Source organism: Pyrus communis, chromosome 3 (assembly GCF_041283825.1).
Source record: "Pyrus communis isolate YQ-2024b chromosome 3, ASM4128382v1, whole genome shotgun sequence".
Taxonomy (NCBI): domain Eukaryota; kingdom Viridiplantae; phylum Streptophyta; class Magnoliopsida; order Rosales; family Rosaceae; genus Pyrus; species Pyrus communis.
Genome location: NC_142567.1, coordinates 8,220,004 through 8,243,510, shown reverse-complemented (window position 1 = coordinate 8,243,510; position 23,507 = coordinate 8,220,004). Strand labels below are relative to the sequence as shown.

The 23,507-nt window shown below is 37.3% G+C and overlaps 1 protein-coding gene across 3 annotated transcripts; it reads left to right on the top strand.

Annotated features, from left to right (window-relative positions):
- The first annotated feature begins 19,644 nt into the window (after positions 1-19,644).
- LOC137716355 (scarecrow-like protein 21) lies at positions 19,645-22,754 on the top strand. Of its 3 annotated transcripts, none has more exons than XM_068455794.2 (2): positions 19,645-19,921; positions 20,749-22,754. In XM_068455794.2, exon 2 carries the CDS (start codon positions 20,961-20,963, stop codon positions 22,569-22,571), a length of 1,611 nt encoding a protein of 536 aa, XP_068311895.2. In that variant the 5' UTR covers positions 19,645-19,921; positions 20,749-20,960; the 3' UTR covers positions 22,572-22,754. The 3 variants fall into 3 exon arrangements, with proteins under 3 accessions (XP_068311895.2, XP_088546992.1, XP_068311896.2); XM_088690866.1 differs by having other exon boundaries at positions 19,852-19,952; XM_068455795.2 differs by lacking the exon at positions 19,645-19,921 and adding an exon at positions 19,924-20,101.
- The last annotated feature ends 753 nt before the right edge of the window (positions 22,755-23,507 follow it).

Below are 23,507 nucleotides of genomic sequence, written 5' to 3'. Positions count from 1 at the left end.
GTTAAGGCACAAGCTTGAGGCTAAGAGTACTAAAAGAGTGTTTGTTGGCTATACAACATGTGAGAAAGGTTACAGAGTTTTTGATCCTATCTCTAAGAAACTTGTGCTATCTAGAGATGTTATTTTTGATAAAGATGCATCTTGGTGCTAGAAAGATAACTCAAAGAGGAGGATCACAATACTTGAATGTGAAACATAAACTGAAATTGCTTCCAAGGTTGAAAATGTGCCTACTACCCCTAGTACTTCCAATGTCTAGTCACCAGCAATGTATAGTGAAACTTCTTGTAGAAATAGCTATACTCAGCCATCTTTGATATCGTCTACATGTGAATCACCTGGTGGCATTGATAGAAACATAAGTAATGCATAGTTTTATGATCATACGCCACTGAAATGGAGAAGACTGGATGATGTGCTTACACAATGCAATATGTGCATCTTAGAACTAGAGAAATATAAAGATGCAGCTTAAGATAAATCATGGATGAAAGCAACGAAAGATAAGATATCCATGATAGAGAAGAATGCAACTTGGGATCTTGCTGACAGACCTATTGACAAACCTATGAATGGGGTTAAATAGGTGTTCCAAACTAAACTTAATCTTGATGGAAAAGTATAAAAGAACAAGGCAAGGCTTGTTGCAAAGGGATATGCTCAAAAGCCAGGGGTAGATCATAATGAAACATTTGCACCTGTGGCCAAATTGGATACGATCAGAGCCTTGGTTGTTTTAGCTGCACAAAAGAGTTGGAAACTTTATCAGCTTGAAGTTAAATCTTCCTTCCTCAATGGTGTACTTAAAGAAAAGGTTTATGTGGAGCAACCTAATGGTTTTGTAGTGCAAGGAAGTGAAGATAAGGTGTATAAACTCCACAAGGCACTTTATGGCTTAAAACAGGCACCTGGGGCCTAGTATGGAGAGATTTATACTTACTTTTCTCTTTGTGGTTTTGAAAATAGTCAAAGTGAAGCAACTCTTTACACCAAGACAAGGGGAGAGTCTAAGATATTAATTGTGGCCATCTATGTAGATGATATAGCGTACACAAGCAAGATGTGATGAAAAAAATATGAAATGATTGATCTTTGCCTACTTCATCATTTTCTTGGTACGGGGATTATTCAAACTCACTCAAGCATATTTATCCATCAGAGAAAGTATGCTGCTTCTTTATTGAGTAAGTTTGGTTTGAGTGACTGTAAACCAAACTTTACTCCACTTGTAGCAATTGAGAAACTGAGCAAAGATAATGGGAATGGACCACCTTGTGAAGAACAAAATAGGAAAGCGGTTGGCAACTTATTATATCTCACATCCATTAAACCTGATATAATGTATGTTGCTAGCTTGCTTGCCAGATTCATGAACAATCCTACCAATAAGCACTATGGGACAGCAAGAAGGGTGCTGAGATATGTTAAAAGGGCTCTAGATTATGGGCTGGAATATGTGAAAGGAATGAATATTGTTTTAATCAAATTTTGTGATGGTGATTGGGGTGGATTGATTGATGACAACAAGGGTACTTTTGGATATGCCTTCTCCTTTGGCAGTGGTGTTTTTTCATGGGCCTCTGCCAAACAGAACTGCGTAGCACTTTCAATAGCAGAAGCTAAGTACATAAGTGCATCTGAGGCCACTGCACAAGCAATTTAGCTCAAGTTCGTGCTGGAGGACTTTGGAGAACTTCAAACTGAAGCTACTCCATTGCAGTGTGATAACATATCTGCAATAGCAATTACTAAGAATCTTGTGTTTCACCAAAAAAACCAAACATATTGATCGAAGATACCACTTCATTAAAGATGCTTTACAGGAATGAATCATCGATCTAGTATATTGTCCTACAAATGAGCAGGTGGCAGACATTTTAAAGCTTTGGCAAAGGACAAGTTCAACTATCTCAAAGATAAACTTGGAGTAAAGTCAGCTCAAAACTTAAAAGGGGAATGTTGAATTGTAAGTTATGAGCTGTTTTAGAAATAAGCCTTGTTCTAAATTGTGCATTCACTTAGTCTAGAATATTGGCAAGTGTAAGGCAAAATGAGGTAAGGCTATGGATGCCATATGTGAGAATCCTAGATTATGATCTAATGAGTGGCTGAGATCATTTGGTTGTAATTGAGATTATTCTAGTTGTGCAACTAACTAGGATACTGAGCAAATATTGCTACAGTCCCACGTTTTCCGTGTGAATGAAATGGAAACATTCCTCTGCTAATTTGCAGAGAAGAGAATATCAATACCACTCTTATCTTCTTCTTCTTCGATCATCATTTTCTCTTAAAATTAGAAGTTTTGCATCACAAAATTTCCAAGAACATTAACAGATAACACAGAAAAGATGCAAGGTATGTGGAGGTTTATGACTTGTTTTATCAAATGACAACCATGTGAAATATCTTGAATGTGGTATGCCTCATACTCCATTCTTTTTTAGGACTCTCTGTTGAGAAAGAAATCTCTGATTGATTTACCATATATTATAAATTGATAATTAGTTATTTACTTCCTTGTTCAGTCTTTGGTCTAGCCTTGATTGTAGGTAATAGAATAGGAATATGTTGACTGATATATATATAAGAATGTAAACCTAGTTGAATGAATATACAAGGAAATATAATTCCAGTACAATTCGTTTTCTTAGATGGTATTAGAGCATTAATCTGGGAAAAACAAAAAAACATAGTTATAAGGCAGACGCAATCATGGGCGACAAGCTAGACTGGAGGTCAACCATTTCAGGCATGACTTTTCATTCAAAATGGGAAAATCCTAACCATCCACTTTATCTCCATCACTCGGACCAACCCTTGCAATCCTTGTGCCACAACCATTGGTGGAAGACAACTACAACACATGGGTTCAATCCATAAGTATGGCCTTAACAGTCAAGAACAAACTCAGCTTTGTTGATGGGACAATCAAGAAACCAAGTGAAAACAATCCTGAGGAGTTGCAGCAATGGAATTGTTGCAACAGCTTGGTCAAGACATGGCTGCTAGGTTCCATGTCGTAAGAAATTTCAGGAAGCGTCATCAACTAAAATGACACTAGACATATATAGACCGATTTGCAGGAAAGATTCTCACATATGAATATAGTCCAATTGTTCCATATCGAGAACGAGATCCATGATTGCGTCCAAGGCGACATGAGTGTAAGTTCTTACCTCACTAAACTTAAAAGTCTATAAAACGCGATGCTTTATGTTCCATTGCTGCATGCAGTTGTGGAACGAAGAAGGAGATGACCTTGTATGTTGAAACTCAGAAAACCATGAAGTTCCTTATGGGACTAAACGAATCGTATGCTATGATTCGAGGCAATACTCTATTCCTTGAACCACTACTTATGGTAAACAAGGCATATGCATTGGTCTTTCGACATGAACGCTAGGCAGAGGTTTCCAATGGGAAGAGTACACAACCGGAGGCTATTGTCTTTGCAGTGAAGAATTCGTCACAAGAACCTGTGGCAAAGGACAATGAGGTGCGATATGGAAAGTAAAATAAAACAAATCACACCACCAAGAACTGCCGTGCACATCTCAAGTGCACTTTTTGCGAATGGAAAGGCCACACTTTCGAATTTTGTTGAAAACGGAAAGCAGGAGACAATGCCTAGTTTCCCGTTCTCTCAGGATAATTGCAAGCAAATCCTTCAGATGTTGAACAATAACAAGTCATCATTTGCCAATCAAGTTGGTAATCATTCTAGTCATGAAGAACTTTCAGGTAAAGCCTTCTCTTTTCCTTATAAAGGCACTAACAATATTATGATCCTGGCCAGTGATGTCACAGGCCACATAGTTTGCTAGTCTTCTTACACATTCACAAGCTATTGAAAACCATACTGTTGAACTACTTAATGGTTCCGTTGCCAAAGTCATTCATGTTGGACAAGTTGTTTTCTCTCACAATCTTATCCTTGATGATGTCCTATGTGTGTCGTTCTTTAGATTGAATTTAATCTTCATCAGTAAACTAGCCTATGATTCCTTATATGTCACAATTTTCTTAACCTGTTTTTTTGTCATCCAGGACCTTCGCTCAGGGAAGATGATTGGGATGGGAATTGAAATAGAGAGACTTTACTACCTCAACCCATCGAAGAAAGGAAAATACAACAGTATCCAAACCATCTCACCAAAGCTTTGGCACCAGTGACTAGGACACCCATCCCATAAAGTCTCTCTGTTAGGTCCATTTTTAAGTAATAAGACTTGTGATTCAAACAAATGTTTTCTTTGCCTATTGGCCAAACAAACAAGATCGCCCTTTCCATTGAGCTCTATTTCTACCAATCATGTTTTGAATTATTGCATATTGATATTTGGGGTGGTTATTAGGTTGCTTTTCTTTCAGGTGCCAAATATTTCCTTACCATTGTAGATGATCATTCTAGAAGCATTTGGGTTTATTTGATGAAGCATAAATCCAACACAAAAGATATCTTAGTCAAATTCATTAAATGGTTGAGACTCAATTCAATACTAAAGTTCAAATAATACAAAGTGACAATGGCCCTGAGTTCAAACTTGAACAATTTTATGCTCTCAAAGGCATTATACATCAATCTAGTTATGTCAACACACCACAACAGAATGGTGTTGCTGAACATAAACACTGGCACTTGCTCAATGTTGCTTGGGCTTTGCTCTTCCAAACCTCTTTGCCAAAACGTTTTTGGGGGTATGCAATTTTAGCCTCAGCCCACCTCATCAATAGAACACCTACTCCGCTTCTCTAAGGTAAAACACCCTACAAAAAACTATTCCACAAAGCACCTAACTATTCCCATTTAAAGGTTTTTGGTAACCTTTGTTTTGCTTCTACACATGCCCAAAGCCCTTCTAAATTCGACCCCCGAGCAACACAATGCATTTTTCTTGGATATCCTTATGGTCAAAAAGGTTATAAATTGTTTGATATAAAGCAAAATAAGACATTTGTTTCCAGGGATGTTGTGTTTTTTGAAGATCATTTTCCATTCCAAAAGCATTCCACTTCCGTTGCCCCAACCCCATCTAACACCACCTACTCACTTATCCAGTATGATTTGGACTCTTCCCTTGAGTCGCATTACACACGTCTTGCACTAGGAGACAATTCAGATACCTATACTTCCTCATTTGTTGACCCCACCTCACCTCTATCTCTTTTACCCACTATCACTCCACCGCTAAATAATTCCCAACCACTCCCACTACCCCGCTACCTTATCATTCCATATCTCCAACCACTTCACGACCTGACCACTCCTCTCCACTTCGTCGTGGCACTAGACAGACCAAACCGTCTATATTTTTGCAGGACTTTCACGTCAAGGTAACCTTCCCATCCTGCGTTGCTCCCACATCTTCCACAAGCATGGTCCAATCCTCAGGTACAACCCACATTCTCTCTCATTATTTATCCTATAATAGTTTCCCCCACTCACAAAACTTTCCTCACCAACCTCACCATTATCAAAGAACCCACTAGTTTTTTACAGGTTGTCTGGGATCCCAAATAGCGTAACGCCATACAACAAGAGATTGTCGCACTACAGGATAATCACACTTGGACTTTTGTGCCCTTGCCTTCTCATAAATGTCCCATTAGCTGCAAATGGGTCTATAAAGTGAAGCTTAAACCCAACAGGAACGTCGAGCACTACAAAGCCCGTCTAGTTGCCAAAGGATACATTCAAATTGAAGGGCTTAATTATCAGGAAACTTTTGCTTCGATTGCCAACTCACCACCGTTCGTGTCCTCCTTAGTGTTGCCTCACTTTGTGGTTGATATCTTCATCAACTAGATGTGAACAAGGTATTTTTTGCATGGTGACTTATACGAAGATGTTTATATGTCTCTGGCTCCTGGGTTTGGACAAAAGGGGGGGGGGGGGGGAGGGGGGGACTTGAGTATGCAAATTGAACAAATCCCTTTACAATTTAAAACAGGCCTTGAGACAATGGTTTATCAAGATGTCTAGTGCTTTTAAGGCCGTTTGTTTTCATTAATCATGGTCAAATTATTCATTGTGTGTCCAAAACTATCAAGGTAATTTCATGGCATTACTTGTATATGTTGATGACGTGATACTTGCAGGAAACAATTTGAGAGAAATTGTAGAGACTAAACTCTTTCTTTCCCGACATTTTAAGCTAAAGGATTTTGGAAAACTTAAATATTTTTGGAGGATAGAAGTTGCAAGATCAAAACAGGGGATTGCTTTGTGCCAAAACAAATATGCACTAGAGATACTAAAAGATGCTGGATTCCTTGGTGCGAAGCCCTCATGGTTCCCGATGGAACCAAACTTGTCCCTCACACAAACGGATGGGACACTCCTTCATGACCCTTCTTCATGCAAACGACTCGTAAGGAGGCTGATTTACTTAACCATCACAAGGCCTAACCTGACTTTTGTGGTTAATAAGTTGAGCCAATTCATGGACAAGCCATGACAACCACACCTTGAAGCAGTGCATAAGGTTCTCAGGTTCATCAGACAATCTACTGGACAAGGAATTTTCTTACCTTCTACAGGTTCGTTACAATTACAAACCTTTTGTGACGCTGATTAGGCTTGGTGTAAAGACACTAAAAGATCGATAACCGGTTATTGCATCTTCCTTGGTCAAGCATCAATCTCCTAGAAAACAAAGAAGCAAAGCACCGTATCTTGTTCTAGTGCAGAGGCAGAATATTGTTCTATGGCTACTACATGTTGTAAAGTTATATGGCTAAAGAACATTTTGAAGGACTTGCGGGTGAACCATGCGCAATCTGTCACACTATTTTGTGATAATCAAGCTACCATGCACATTGCTTCAAATCCAGTGTTTCGTGAACGAATGTAGCATATAAAGATAGACTGCCACTTAGTGCGTGAGAAGATTCAAACAGGAATGGTGAAAACAACTTACATACGAACCTCGAATCAACCTGTAGACTTGCTCACCAAACCATTAAGCTCGACACGGTTTGAGGTTCTACTTGGCAAGTTGGGTGTCATTAACATACACTTCAACTTGAAGGGGAGTGTTGAGAAAGAAATCTCTGATTAATTTACCATATATTGTAAATTGATAATTAGTTATTTACTTCCTTGTTTAGCCTTTGGTCCAGCCTTGATTGTAGGCAATAGGAATGTGTTGACTGATATGTATATAAAAATGTAAACCTAGTTGAATGAATATGCAAGGAAATACAATTCTAGTACAATTCGTTTTCTTAGACTCTTGAATCTCTTGGCAAGTTGGGTGTCATTAACATACACTCCAACTTGAGGGGGAGTGTTGAGAAAGAAATCTCTGATTAATTTACCATATATTGTAAATTGATAATTAGTTATTTACTTCCTTGTTTAGTCTTTGGTCTAGCCTTGATTGTAGGCAATAGAATAAGAATGTGTTGACTGATATGTATATAAAAATGTAAACCTAGTTGAATGAATATACAAGGGAATACAATTCCCGTACAATTCGTTTTCTTAGACTCTTGAATCTCTTTTAAATTGTTCAATCCAAAGGTTCGAAGAACTCCCAAAAAAAAAAAAAAAGAAGGTTCGAAGAAAAAAATTGGAGTGCAAGAGGAAAACGAAAGTGCGAATCTTTTTGGTTCTTTTATTTTTCTTGGACTGAAAACTCGCTGTTATGATCTTGTCTTGTTAATTCACAGTTTCCTTTTCCCTTTTCGAATTTTTTTCTTCCGGGTGGATTTCACCCTTGGCAATCATGGAAAAGATTCTTTTCTGGCTAAGATACATTAATTTTTAGCATTAATACGTACATTTTCTGTAAGGTTCGATGCATGGGGGCACATTTCATCCAATTTTATGCTGCAACTTGATTTGAAGCATAAGTTGCTCTGTGCATTTTGGCGTGCGATTTCGTGGGACAAAAGCAGCAATGTGGAAGCTTTTGTAGAAATTGTAGGGGGAAAATCTCAATCTGCCAGGCAGAATAGGATCTGTCAATGATGTTTTGTGCATGTATGCTTGCAGAATATTGAACAACTGTTGTATAAACTTACTTATCCCTCTTTTAGGCGATCAAAATACAATTTTGAGCCTCTTTGACGGGAAAAACTTACTTATCCCACGTTGTACACCTTTTACATGTCCCATATTTAGACTTTTTGGCATCAACACATTCAGTGGAGAACTTTTCAGAGGCAAAACTCCATGTGATATTCTGCGATTCAATGGGGAAGCTAAAATTTAGATTAAATAGCTCAAGTTTCTTCCATCTTCAAAGGTACCACTACCAACAAGCGAAGGAAATAACACATCCCCAAGCTAGAATCCCCTTGCTAGTCATAATAGCTCGGATTAGAACTAAACCCTCCACTTCATGAAAATTGAGGGACTGAACTACATAATTGGGCACCTTGAGAGCACACCAGATAACAAAAAGGTCTTGGCCAAGAACTCACTAAATCCTCACTGTTTTCGGTCACCACTAGAGTCGAAATTAAGTCTTATTACTTATAAATGTGGAGAAATATTATTAGATCGTAGTTTTAAGTGACTTTTATGACCGTTCGTTAGAAAATAATATGTTTATCAACCTATTTATCAACCTATACCGAAATACGAAATTATTTATTAACCTAAACAATGGTCGGGAACAAATTTCATACGAACATATAATTACAATTATAACCAAGCAAAAAAAATAAGTTAGAGTTTGTCATCTAGTGTGGTGGGAGCCAAGGACTCTCCGATGAGTAAGAATATTAATGAGATTTCAAGAGATTAAGGTTTCTTTGTGGAGGAACAGTTACCTCTCATAGTTTATGGTCATGTTCTTGTATACTTGTAGGGATGAGCACGGAGGTGGTTCAATAGTGTATGTGTGATGTACTGTGATTGGAACCCATTACCCCGATCATCAAATCAATTAGCTATTTCACTACGAGTAATGTTAGAGAGACCACATATTTATGCTACATTTGCGTGTCATTCTCATGTGGCAAATAATGTATACAATAAACATCCAATCAGATAATTTCATTCATTAACGTGACATGTACACATCAATTATTACATAAAATGATACACCAATGTGATAACATCTTCCCTTCTGTTAGGGAAACATGATGAGTGGTGTCATTAAGGGTCCAAATAAGGAAGGCTAGTAACCACATCGGAGATCATGGCTATGAATGGGCCATGACTATAGGAATTGTTATCTCGTCTTTTACTCTGTTGGATCTCATCCTTATCCAGATCTGTTGGGCTAATTTACCTTTCAGGTCTTGCTAGGTTTGAGGGATGGCTCTGGTCTTTGCCAAGCCTTTGAGGCCTACTAGCTATGCTGAGTTTAGCAGCTTGAACTTTTATACTAAGCGTGTATAATACTCGAGTCCAGCATATAAAGGCAAACTTACTGAGGTCACGTCTGCTTCATTTAAAGCAGGTGAAGAATATTTTTGGACTCGAGTATTAAACATGCTTAATCCACGTGTATTAATCTTACTAGGTAGTATTTTTATGAATAATCCCAATCAATATTCCCAAATTGATCTTTCATCAAAAAGTATTTGTGGGAATCCTTGACTTTCCAGCAACTAAAAAGTATTAGCAAAGCTGCCCTTTAATTATTAAACTTGATCATGGCTGCTAAAAGTCCCCACTACGATCAGCTTTCCTCCTTTAATTTGGACATCTAATCCGCTGACTTTGAAGAGGCATACATTCTTCCAAACCCTCAACTTTAAAACCTTTAATTCATAAATGTCTGCTTCACGTATTCCATTTCTACTTCTATCTACAGTGAAAGACGTCCCTGAAGGGTTTTGATTATCTCTAATAAAATGTCCAATATGTTCTTTTTAATTAATACTACAGTTTAGTAGTATTCTTCTTTATTTGTAAGTAAGAGATCTTATATTCGATTATCACTAAAGATGAATTTAAACCACATTATTGCTAGCTCATTGTGAGACTTAGCCCACTATTTCATTCCTTTAATGTAGATAATATCATTTGTTCAAAAAATAAATTTACTTTGTTAGTCATCGGTATAAATGGCCAGGCTGACGACACTTTTAGTAAACAGGCAGCAGAAAGATCAAACAAAGTAACGTCGGTGGCTATACTTAATATTGACCACATTTTTCATGCTTTAATATGTGCATAGTATGATAAGAACAAACTCACTCAAATTTATTGAAACACATATATAACAAAAGGCTTGAATACTAATAGGGATTTTGTGGGAGTTTATGCTCAGTCGTATAGAGTTCGTTTATCCTTACATTCACGTGTGTGTAAGTAAGTGAAGTGTCCTAAAATGATCATATTTGTAATTTTATTTTAGTTTAAAAAAAAAAAAAATTGTAGCACAATGAACATCTCTCCTATATATGAGGAATGTCAGAAACTCTCTCGTTTTACCTATTCGTATTTCTTTTTGATTTTGCAATGTTGTATGATAATCCGAAGCGTCTATTTTATATGTGCAAATATAAATTTGGTTGATTTTTGGAAGAGTTGATTTTTTTCATATGTGCAAAACTAAATTTGAAATTGTTTATTCATCTAATCATTATCTAATAAATACATAATATATGTTTCTCACTTAAATACTAAAATTTTGACGAATGTTAATCAAACAGCTAAAACAATTTCTTGTTTAGTTGAATTTATAAAGAGTTGATCTGGTGATGATTCCAATCCTCAAGTTAAACATCAACCCAAATAAAAATAGAGCCCAAAAGATAAATTGAGAAGCTCCGAATGAAAAGGTTGATAACCATCCCTCTCTACGTGCATAGCCTCTTTAGAAAAAGTGCAATCTCGCATTGTGAGAAGGTAGTCTACGGATGAGGTTTCTTTTTGAGTTCTCTTTTCGAAGATCTTGAAAATTAATTAATCTTAACAGTTCATTAGTAATCAACTGTAGTAACCTCAAACTTCATTCCCATTACAATAGTAACTTCAAAAAAGGATTGGCATCATGTGCCATCAACATTAGTAACTTCAAACTTCATTCCCATTACAATAATACATATAATAATATTACATATTACGACGGCATTACGCACTGCAGACGCGATATCTTATTACAGTTTGAACGCCATCTAAATATAACTGCTCGATCGAAAGTAAAGTCGAAACCCGAAGTCCATGAAAACAACTATGAAAATTAGGGGTGGGTTGGAAAAACCGAAAACCGAAAAAAACCGGACCGAAAACCGGACCGAAACCGAAAAAACCGAAAAAAAAAAAAAACCGAACCGAATAGTGGTGAACCGAACCGAACCGAATAGTGTCTGGTCGGTTTCGGTTTCTGGGGTTCAGAAACCGAACCGAACCGAACCGAACCGAAGTCTTCAAAAAACGACGTCGTTTTATGCCTAATTCTAAAACGCCACCGTTTTATGCCTAATTCTAAAACGTAAAACCTAAACCTAGGTCTTCTTCATCCGCTCTCTCAGTCTCTCCGTCTCCGCTCTCGGTCTCGCCTCACTCTCAGCCATTTTCTCGGTCTTCTTCATCCTCTCTCAGCCTCATCTCTCTCTCAGACTCTGTCAATCTCATTCTCTCTCAAGGCTCAATCTCATCTCTCTCAAGGCTAAGAAATTACAGACCAGAAGATTGAAGAGGTGTGTGTTCTTACAGCCTAGTGAGATCCAACAGATTGGTGACGGCAGTAGGAAAAGTGGATTTTTCGGGTAGTCATCGAAGTAGTACTATGATAATTATCTGGGGGTTTATTGATTTGTTTGGGATGGATTTGATTTGGCAATGTTTTTCGATGTTTAATTCGAGACAAGTGGGTTTGTCTTTGATTTTTCAATTTTTATGTAATTGCAACCCGACTTTATGAAGAAAAAACCGTAAAATAGTGTTGGATTCTAGGATATAGCTAAGGGGTTTAGAATGATATTTCAATTGGGTTTTCCTATTTTTACTTGGATAATCAAATGGTTGAAAGAAATGCGTGTCGGGTTTAGAATTTGGAGCGATATATAGCATTAACAGTAGTTACCATTTACTTTGTTGACGAGCGGCCTATATTTTCACTACAATTTGTGCTTATTACGAAGTATTTAAATCCTGAATGTTGCGGGCTTCATGCTGATTAATTATTATTGTTCTCTATGCTTTGATGAATAGATATGCGGCGACATCCATGGGCAATTCTATGACATGAAAGAGCTTTTCAAAGTAGGAGGTGATTGCCCGAAGACTAATTACTTGTTTCTTGGAGATTTTGTTGACAGAGGATTCTATTCCGTTGAGACATTTCTACTCCTACTTGCCCTTAAGGTGACATGCTTATATTGTTCTCTACTTTTCCTGATTTCTTTGGCATTTGAAGATTGCTTATATTCTTCTCTACTTTTCCTGATTTCTATGGCATTTGAAGATACTCGGCTTGCTATTTATATCATTAAAGGCGATTGATGTTTTTATGTACATTTGAAGTGTTAGTCATATTCTTCAAAACTTTCTAGTACATTGTTGTTTATATTGCTTCAAAAGATAACCCTATTTTAAAATTTTAGGATCTGTTTGATTTCAGTAGATTGGTGTTTGTGTATAGTACACCAAACTCCATGTCATGGATCTCCTGCACTGGAAACCACACAGTGATGCAGTAGTGCAAGAATCGGAAAATAAAATGATGGAATAAAAGTAGCTAAATAAGTGAAACTGTCGATGTGAAAGTTACTTTACAAGGATTCTTGATTTGGGTCAAGTTTTTAAGAGTATTGGTTTTGGTCTTAAGAGCACGCAATGTCTTTAAGTTGCTAATGAAAAGTTTAAAATTTGTTTAGTACTTGATATTTAGTATTATGTTTTCCATTTTCCTGCCACTATTGTTTCTTATAGATGATAGAACTTCTTCCAAATGATACAACTGCATTAAAGACTTATCATAGTTCACTCACAAGTCTTTGGTTGTTGAACTCTCGTAAAGCTTTTTGTAAATTGATTTTGGATTGAAGGGTACATAACACAAATATTGATTCATGCTAAGTCGCATGCTTGCTTTACATCATGTTGTTTCATTTTTTATTTGTATGTAGAAATGGCAAGTGGAAACTCAAACAAAGGTGTTATGTTGCCGCCTAGGCCGCCTAAGCGTTGAGCTTGAGGACTTGGAAATTGGAAGACTTGATTGATGATTCTATTTGGAACTTAGAAGACTTAATTGATTGATTTCATACTTGTAGGTTTTTATGTGGATGACTATGAAGAAGTGACTTTGAATGTGAACTTTCATATTTCCATTTTTTTTCAATTTTGGAGGAAAAAAAAAAAAAAAAAAAAAAAAAAAAAAAAACCGAAAAAAACCGAAACCGAACCGAAAAAAACCGAACCGAAAAAAAACCGAACCGAAAAAAACCGAAAAAAAATTGAACCGAACCGAACCGAACCGAAATTTCGGTTCGGTTTCGGTTTTAAGAAAAAACCGAACCGAAAAAAACCGAACCCAGCCCTAATGAAAATAAAAGGCGTACAGATACATTCAACCAACTTTCCAGTTTCCACAATCAATTGGTATTTTGCTTGCGAAAGCCTAAAGGCCTTTGCTTTCTTAAGGACAGTATATGATGAAATGCCTTTTGGCCTTTTATTCACAAAATTAACGCCGGAGGTAGATAGGGTCCTTATCTTGAATTAATTTTTGAATTTTGTATCATATATTTTGATACATATGTCAAGTCAACCCTGCCAATTGGCCTTCAAAGTCAAGCGTAATAATAACTATTTTGTTGTTTGCATGAAGTCTAAATCAACCGCGTTTCTGTTGAAATTTAATTAATTAATTAAGATTATTTTTATTGACTGGTTTTGGTAGAAAGCACTTCCATCGCCATAAAATTATTCGATTTTGAGTTTCAACAGAATGCCGTGAGATGTAAACGTGAGATGTAGAAGTTTAATGCGGAGAAATTATAAGTTTAATATAGACACGTAGTTATATGTTACTTATGTGATTCGTTAAGAAAAGCATTGTGTTGTATATGGTCTTAATTGTATTCAGCTTGCAAATGTGTTTTTGGTAAGGACGTGGGTCACGCTTCATTGATATATACAACACAAAAATGAAGTAGTGTTCGTTGGTTCTCCGTCTTGTGGCCCTCATCTTCGTCGTATAATTACAAATATTTAATATATATGGTATGACTTGTGAATAAAGTGGCCAGAAAGAACGGTTCTGGGGATTCTTGTACATACTTGGACAGAGACCTGCCATTCCTTCGAACCTAATTAGTTTGGTAATATGCTCAATTTATTTGGGTAAATTCGATTTTCAATACTATAATAGTATTGCTCAAGTGTATATGCAACGCCTGTCAAGTCAAAGAGCAAGAAAACAAAGTAAGATTATCGTACTGCTTTTCTGTAGAAACGCAAAACGCAATTAATTGAGATTTGACATATCACTTTCCATGAAAAATATTTTTAAAACGGCGTGATAGAGATTTCATTATACATTTAAGAACCGAATGTCAAAGGGGATACTTGTAACAATATTTAAGAGGTATCCAATCTAAAAGACTCAAATGGCATTCCAAAGGCACGCATCAAAATTTTGAAACCCACACCCAAACTTAAAAGACTCAAATGGCATTCCAAAGGCGAATGGAATTTATGATGAAATGCCTTTTGGCCTTTTATTCACAAAATCAACGCAGGAGGTACAGAGGGAAAAGGGATCCGCTCCGGATCTTTTTCTCCTAATTTATTAAGTTTGAGGATCCGGATCATTGAAATTTGATCCAACAGTTAAAGTTATTATAACTTTTAAAGTAAACCCTTGTTTGTAGTTATTGGATCAAATTTCAATAGACAAAGGTCCTTATCTTGAATTAATTTTTGAATTTTGTATCATATATTTTGAAATTTATGGCAAGTCAACCCTGCCAATTGGTCTTCAAAGTCAAGTGTAATAATAACTATTTTGTTGTTTGCATGAAATCTAAATCAACCGCTTTTCCGTTGAAAATTAATTAATTAATTGGTATATTAATTAAGTATCTTTTATTGACCAGTTTGGTAGATAGCACTTCCATCGCAACACATAGTTATATGTGTCTCATATAATTCCATAAGAGAAGCATTATGTTATACATAGTATAAGCTCTTGAATCGAACCCTTTCCTCCCCAAAATCCCAAAAAAAAAAAAAAAAAAGCGATTGCATCTACTATGTATTCCCAGATTTGGAATCAACCCATTGATTACTGAAGAATACTACAATCCATGCTCCAAATCCGAAAACTTTTCAATTTCTAGAAAACATGGATCCCGATTCAGTGAAATCCACTCTCCAAAATCTGGCACTCGAAAATGTAATGGCCGCAGCAGTCCGTAATTACCAAAAAGAAAATCAAGATAAAATCTGACGAAGATTTACACTTTATTTAAAACCCTCAACCCAGAAAAGCAAAAAGCTCAGAAGCACATGAGAAAAAATCAAAAGTTTTCTGTTGAAATTGGTCTGCAGTAAAAATACCCAAGTCCTTGGTGATGGAGAAAACCCAGAAAACTCAAACGGCAGAAGAAGAAGAACTTTTGTTGGAGAAGACAATTCCAACGGTGTCAACTCAGATTCGCCAAACCAAGCGTTTTGTGAAGCCGACTAATTAGACCGACGCCTTGGAGGGGACAACTTAGCGGGCACGAACCTTATTATTTAGGGGGCCCAGATTAATAGTTGGATGACTATATTTACGATAAGGGCACCAAACAATTGAATTCATATAATTAGTCCTATCTGATGTTCTATACAGCGTGTCAAACAGGGTTTAAATGTTTTCAGCCTGCAAAATATGTTTTGGGTAATATAAGTACGTGGGTCATGCTTCATTGATATATACGACACAAAGTTGTGTTTGTTGGTTCTCCATCTTGTGGCACTCATATTCGTCGTATAATCACAGATATATTTGATATATATATATATATATGGTATGACTTGTGAATAAAGTGGCTAGAAAAAACGGTTCTGGGGAATTCTTGTACGTACTTGGACGCAGACCTGCCATGCCCTCGAGCCTTCAAGTTAGTTTGGTATTGCTCTATTTATTTGGGTGAATTCGATTTTCAATACTAGAGTACTCTTACCCAAGTTATAAGCGACATCTATCAAATCAAGGAGCAAGAAAATAAAGAAAGGATGTCGCACTCCTTTTGCTAGAAACGCAAAAAGCAATTAATTGAGAGTTCACATACAATTTATTGTGAAAAATATTTTTAAAACGAAGTGATAGAGATTTCATTTGACATTTAAGAACCGATCGAATATCAAAAAGCATACTTGTAACAATATTTAAGAGGGACCCAATCTAAAAGACTTGAACAAAACATAAAAAACTGGTCAAATTAGTTGACGATATACTGGTGGGTTTGAGAGAGACAAGTTCGAGGATGAGCAACGGAACGTATTCAAATCTTGAGATCATGCACACACAAACTTTGAAGGCTCAAATGGCATTCCAAAGGCCAATGAACTCTATTCCTAATAAATGGTATCTGAGAAATTCTACTCATAAAACCTGCAATATAATGAATAGGACACTCATTGACAATGAGCAGAGCCGACTTCAAATAGGAACTAACCAACTAGTGTTCATACCAATGTGAATTTTGTGCTCAACACCATTAACGAAGATACCGACTATAAATAAGACCTAAGAGGACTCCGTAACACACCAACAAAAATTAAAATACTCACTAGAAAAAAAACTGAAAATTACCTTGAAATAATCCTTTTTTCTTTTTTTTTTTTTTTTTTTTTTTTTGTAGGAAGCTGAACACACATTTTTTTAGCATCTCTCACACGATCACACCTTTTATTTTTTTACTATCAAATTTGAATAAATCAAATGAAAAGAATGAACATGATTAAACAAAAATGTGCAAAAATAATAAAAAGTTTGTGTTTCTCATTTTTCTTCTTGTAAATTCAAGTTAAACAACATGATTACTCCCTTTGTCTTTGGGCTTTAGTTTATAAAATTCTTACTATAAGCATGACTAATTGAAGCACATAATTCTTTTCTTTTTTTTTCAACAAACGATAGTATTTACACTAAGTGGGTAGAGGAGTGGGCTAAGCCTTACAATATGTTTGCCATAATAATGTGGTTTAACTTCGCCTTTGACGAGAAGCGAACCTAAAACCTGTCACTTCCAAGTGAAATGGAATACCACTAGGTTGTAGTACTAAGTGAAAATAGAAACACATTATTCAATTACTTACAAGGATAACTATGTCAATCAATCCGATGGAAAAGGATAACCATGTCTATGTGGAAGTCAAAAAAGTTGAAGTTCGAACATAAAATTTATTGCCAATATGGTAGGTAACGTAATTACTTATAAGCACATGCAAGGTTGCTTTTATCCTCGATGTGGGATTGATACTCTCAACACACCCCTCACATGTGGTAAATTTTCAAGCGTAGCACGTGAACAACACAAATCGGATGATGTGGAGCACGTGTGGCCATTAACCTTCACACATAGAACAAACTGCTCATGTAGAATGTGAGCAACAGGTTATGTGTAGGGAGATGCGGCAATGGTGCAGACGTTGCGATTTTTCACATCATAGGAATGCAGGTACAAGTGGTTAAATTGCAAATCAAGAGTGGATTGTGCAGGCAGACGGAGTTGCGCAAGTGAATGTGACGACGAGGATGAATGAATTGCAGGGTTTGTGCAGATGCAGGTGGTAGTTAAATGATTCAGATGGTGAGTTGACTCCGACACAGAACAGATTCGGGGGTTCATCAGATGCTTCATGATTATCCAACCCTTAATTTCTGGGGAGAAAAAAAAAAAAAAAAAAAAAGAAAGAACTTTCATGAACTAAAATAAGACAAATCAAGAAACTTATACCAACCAAAGCAAATTAAATCCCCAAATAATAATACAAAAAGTAACTCAATTACTTACAAGTGCATGTAATGTTCATTCTTTCTCCAATGTATGATTAATACTTTAAACAGAAATGACTGCAAAATCATCGCCGAACATTTTATTAATTTTTCATAAGAGCAAGTCCAGCCCGTGCAGAATGGACTGGCACCAAGTGAAGAAAATGGTCCGGCATGCAGTGAATTTGCTCCAGCCTGCAAAATTGACTGGCACCCAGCCCGTGCCAGTCAAGAGCCCAACCCAAAATGGACAGACCCAGAGGCCGGTCCGTTTCTTGGCGCATGCACAACACGCGCTCCGCCTCGCGAGTAGCCGACCGCGTCTGCAGGCGGTGGGGCCCGCGTGTCGCGCAAGTGGACTCAGCCCTCCTCAGAGCTGTTGGATTTCCAACGGCTAGTTTTTGTAGGTCATTGGATTTCCAACGGTAAAAAAAATTTAAATTTCACTTTTAAATTGGACCGTCCGATCACAGATCAACGGTCCACGTGTTTTTCACCAAAAATTAAAATAAAAAAAAAATAAAAAAGGCCCAACGGTTAGAAATTTGACCGTTGGCCACGTGGCAGCGTGTTGGCTGTTGGATTTGATTATTTTTCAAATCCAACGGTCCAGATTAATTACAACATTAAAATTTATTAAAAATTAATTAAAAATTGTCAAAAAATTTTTAAAAAATACAGAAAAATTTTAAAAAATTAATTTTTTTTTTCTATAAATACCTAACCCTCATCTTCCACCTTACACCACATTTCAATATTTTCTACACTTTCTACACTTTCTACATTTGAATATTTTGCACACTTTGAGAGAAAAAAATGACTTCGTGGAAGCTCAGTGAAGATGTTACGTTGTGTGAATGTTGGGTTCGCACTACTCATGACCCGATTACGGGTAATGAGATGGATAAGCGAGAAATGTGGAGTAAAATTACGAAATCGTTTTGCGATGTACATGGAAAAGATGCCAAATCTAGTCAAGGTCTTCAAGGTTGTTGGAAAAAACTCAACGCATCCTTTACTTGTTGGAAAAACGCCCTCTCTCATGCTTCTGGTAATCTGCGTAGTGGGACAAGTTTAGCGGATGAGGTAATAATATTTTTATTTATTTATATGCATTCCACCCACATCAATATTTTAATTTATTTAAATTCTTGTGTAATTTTTATGTAATATGCATTCCACGCCCATCAATATTTTATGTAATTTCTATGTAATTTCTTATGTAATTTATATGCATTCCACGTCCATCAATATTTTAATTTATTTATTTGTGTTACACCCGTATTTTTATAGACACTACAAGCACAAGCATTCTACAATGCAAAGAACCATAACAAATCATTCAACAAATTATTTAATATTTTAAATGGACTGGGTGCCAGCGCATTTTGTAGGGGTGGAGATCGTTTGTGCCAGCGCATTTTTAGACTAGGTGCCAGCACATTTTTTTTGAGGTGGAGATGCTTTGGCCTATTACTGTTCATTATGTCTATTACTGTTCAATTAAGTGGATAAATGGGTTGGGTGCTGGCGCAAAGTGGATAGGGGTGGAGTTGCTCTAAGTAGACTCTCATGTCACAAGTCAACCTTGACTAGGGACTATAATACAATTCCGCTAGTGAGAGATCTGTAAAAGTCATAAAAAAAGGAAGATTAAAATCCCTCTTTGAAGTCCTCATAAAGACATAATATGCCATGTTCCTAAAACAGCGCAGCCTCTCTCTCCCCTTGAACCTTTCTTTCTCAACAAAAAGGACGATGATGGGTATGAAAACAAAGATATAAAAGAAATAACGGGTTTGTTTTACGCGCTAACGTCGTACTGTCAGTGGCAGCATTGTAATTCACGAAAAGAACGAGGTTTTTGTTAGATAAGCAGTGTTATAAGGCCCAAATTAGGTGGGAGGTGATGTTTTACCGACAGACTTTGGATCTTTACATTTGCACTCAGAAGCAAAGGAGAACACGAAAACTGAAGCTCAAGGGTGATCATCAACCACACACCACATCTTCAGGTTGTCAAAAACCCATCAGAAACTCAAACGGGTTTTCACCAAATCTCATACTTTTAATTTCTTTATTTTATTTTATTGTTCTTCAAATTAGATTATTTGATGAAGGTGATAACTTGGTGGTAAATTTAGTAGCTTTGAATGTTTTATTTCAAGCATGAACTTGTGTTGTGAGAGTGAGAGGTAGTATTTCGTCTCGGCTTTTCATTTTTTTTAACAAACAATATGATATTTTACGCTAAATTCATGTAAACTTGGGGGAGTGGGATTTGAATTTGCGTGCATAGGGAGAAGCACGCTGTTCTAACCAACTTGGCGAAGCCGAGGTCTTCCGGTTTTCATTAAAGGTGGTTCATAGGTTGGCTGTTGAATTGTGGTGAGGAGTGGGATCTTTTAGCTCCCACAAATGCAGGAAAAAGGAGAAACCCTTTTGGTTTGAACTTGTTTTCTGTTTTTGTTTGAATAAAGATATGGCGATGGTTTCATAATTCTAAGGTTAAATTCAAGGTCTTGATTTTTTGTTCAAACCAGAAATGAAGTTTCAGATTACTCTGAACATTTTCTTAATATAAACTGAGAGTTATAAAGCTACAGCAATGATTGAGCTGAAAATTATGCGCTCGATTCCCATATATCTGTAGGATTGTCCTCCCTTTCGACTTTACAGTTTATGCTAAAACGCCTCGAAGATAAAAATTATTTTGACAACATTAGCTAGAACGTGTGGGCATCTCAAAGAGATTGCTTCAATACTTTTCACTAGAATCTTTGAAATATATTATCCTTGTTCGTCTTGATAACACTTATTGTCTTGTTACCGTTTTCTGCAGAGTATGCACTCTCTTTAATATGCCACCGTTTTCTACCGGAGTTTGCACAAACGTTTCCAAGATGGTTATGATGGATCTGCATGTTATGATGTGGTCAAGGTTCAGTCTTAAAATAACAAGAGTTGTCAGTTAATTTGGGAAATTTTGTGCCAGAAAAGCTCAATAGCATTTCATTTGGTTATGATCAATCAAACGAATTGGCTCTCCTGAAAATGCAAGAATCTTACAAGCATGTAATCCCGAATGTTTCTCATCCGTTCGGAGAACAGCCTGTGGAAGAGCCGGAGTCTTATTGTTGGCCTTCCTTCCAGAATGCTGACCATCAAGCCTCTGATGAGGTTATCCAAGGAACTAAGCTTTCAGTTCAAAGATTTGAACAGCACTCCACCCTTGAGTCATCCTCGGGAACCAGTGCCTACCCTGGTCGCAGTTCTGCATCAAGTTTAAATTTCTCAGGAAATGGAAGTCCAGCTTCACATCCAGATTTGCATTCCTACCAGTCTGGTGGCTCTCCTGTCAACCAGTCGTGCATGTCAACTGATACGGATGACCTGGGTCACAAAATTAGGGAACTGCAAAATGCTTTGCTGGGAAATGATTCAGATGCCTTTGACGTGTACGACATCATTGATGAGGCTGGGGCGAATCAAATTTATTCAGAAGCAGAACACCGGGAGCAGATGATGTTGATGATCTCCAGAGGTGACTTGACAGAAATGCTTTGCGCATGTGCAAAAGCATTGGCAAACAATGATATGTCAACGACTGAATGGTTGATCTCAGACCTACGTCAGATGGTGTCAGTTTCAGGTGAGCCAATCCAACGTTTAGGAGCTTACACTTTGGAAGGTCTTATTGCAAGGTTGGCCTCGTCGGGGAGTTCTATCTGTGCATCCCTAAGATGCAAGGAACCTGCCAGTGCTGAACTCCTCTCGTACATGCACATGCTTTATGAAATCTGCCCATATTTCAAGTTCGGATATATGTCAGCAAATGGGGCGATTGCAGAAGCTATGAAGGATGAAAGTAGAGTTCATATAATTGATTTTCAGGTAGCTCAAGGTACTCAGTGGATTACTTTAATCCAGGCTTTAGCTGCTCGGCCAGGAGGACCCCCACAGATTAGGATCACGGGCATAGATGATTCCGCATCAGCTTATGTTCGGGGAGGGGGACTTGGTGTTGTGGGACAGAGGTTGTCAAGGCTTGCGGAGTCATGTAAGGTACCCTTTGAGTTCCATGCTACTGGAATTTTTGGCTCCGAGGTTCAACTTGAGGACCTTGAGATTCGACCTGGCGAGGCTATTGCAGTGAATTTTGCCTTCATGCTGCACCACATGCCAGATGAGAGTGTGAGTAGTCATAATCACAGGGACCGGTTGATGAGGCTTGCTAAGAGTTTGTCACCCAAGGTGGTGACTCTTGTTGAACAAGAATCAAACACCAACACAGCCCCTTTCCTTCCCCGTTTCATTGACACTCTGAGCTATTTTAGGGCTGTATTTGATTCAATTGATGTAGCTCTGCCAAGGGAGCATAGGGAGCGGATCAATGTCGAGCAGCACTGTCTGGCACGAGAAATTGTTAACATTATAGCTTGTGAAGGGGCGGAAAGGGTAGAACGTTATGAGCTTCTCAGTAAGTGGAGGTCACGATTCATTATGGCTGGGTTTTCGCCTTGTCCTCTGAGCTCCTTCGTAAATGCAACAATCAAGACTCTACTGCAGGGTTATTCTGAGAAGTATACGCTTGAAGAGGTAGACGGAGCTTTATATCTCGGCTGGATGAATCAACCACTGGTTGCCTCTTGTGCATGGAGGTAAAAACACTTGAAAATTTGTGTTTCTTGGTCTTGTATTGAACCCTAAGTTATCTTCTGCTCGTTTGAACTCTTCGTCTTTCGTTTTTTATTCTCGTTGGGATAAGTTATCTTTGGCAGAGTGATAGTTATGTTGCAACTTGCAAGGGTTATGCTTTAGCAGAAATAAATGAGCCTTTTTCGTATACATCAACATTTCTCCCTGCAATTGTCCTGCAAACTATTACATTTACGTTCTTCCTCCTTGCGATGGAACTGGTGTCGTCGCTGAAGTCCTCGCTACTTGTACTCAATTGAATGTCATTCTTCACTCTACATTCTGTGTCAAAGTGTGACTGAATTAGCTCGAAACTTACAGAGCTCGGATACTCGCTTCAATTCCCCATTGCGACAGGCCATTGTTGTGCCGTTACCATAGAATCTCAACAGCTCGTTTCCATCTACCGTGCTTCTTAGATGCCTCGTAAATTCTCTCTTTGGATATCTTCATCATTTCTCTGTACAACGGTTACAACCTTTTGAGCGTTTCTATGGAGTTCCACACCCTCAGGACGGTTTTGCTTCAGCCCCATCGTTTCCTTGTGGGAAATATAACCTTATCTTATATTGACTTGCGAATTCATAAATTTCCACATACATTAAAGAGGGACCTTCGTTAGTCCAAATCCTTTTCCTTTCTTTTTTATTACACTTATTCATAATCCCTTAATCCGGTAAAATCCATCACTTTTACAAATCCTTTAAAATCGATGATTTTTTTTAATACATATAGACTTGTAAAATTCTTTAAAATCTTAATTGAATAGGATTTTTATTGCTTTTTATAAACTCCTCTTGATTTCTGATGATTACCTGAAACTTTCACAAACTCATTTAAAATCCTGACTGAATACAACACTCGGACCATTAATTACGGGAGGGCATCCCTACAACTTATCTT

Bases quoted from the DNA above. Each gene is read 5' to 3' on its own strand.
- LOC137716355 (XM_068455794.2), top strand. From the start codon at position 20,961: ATGCAAGAATCTTACAAGCATGTAATCCCGAATGTTTCTCATCCGTTC.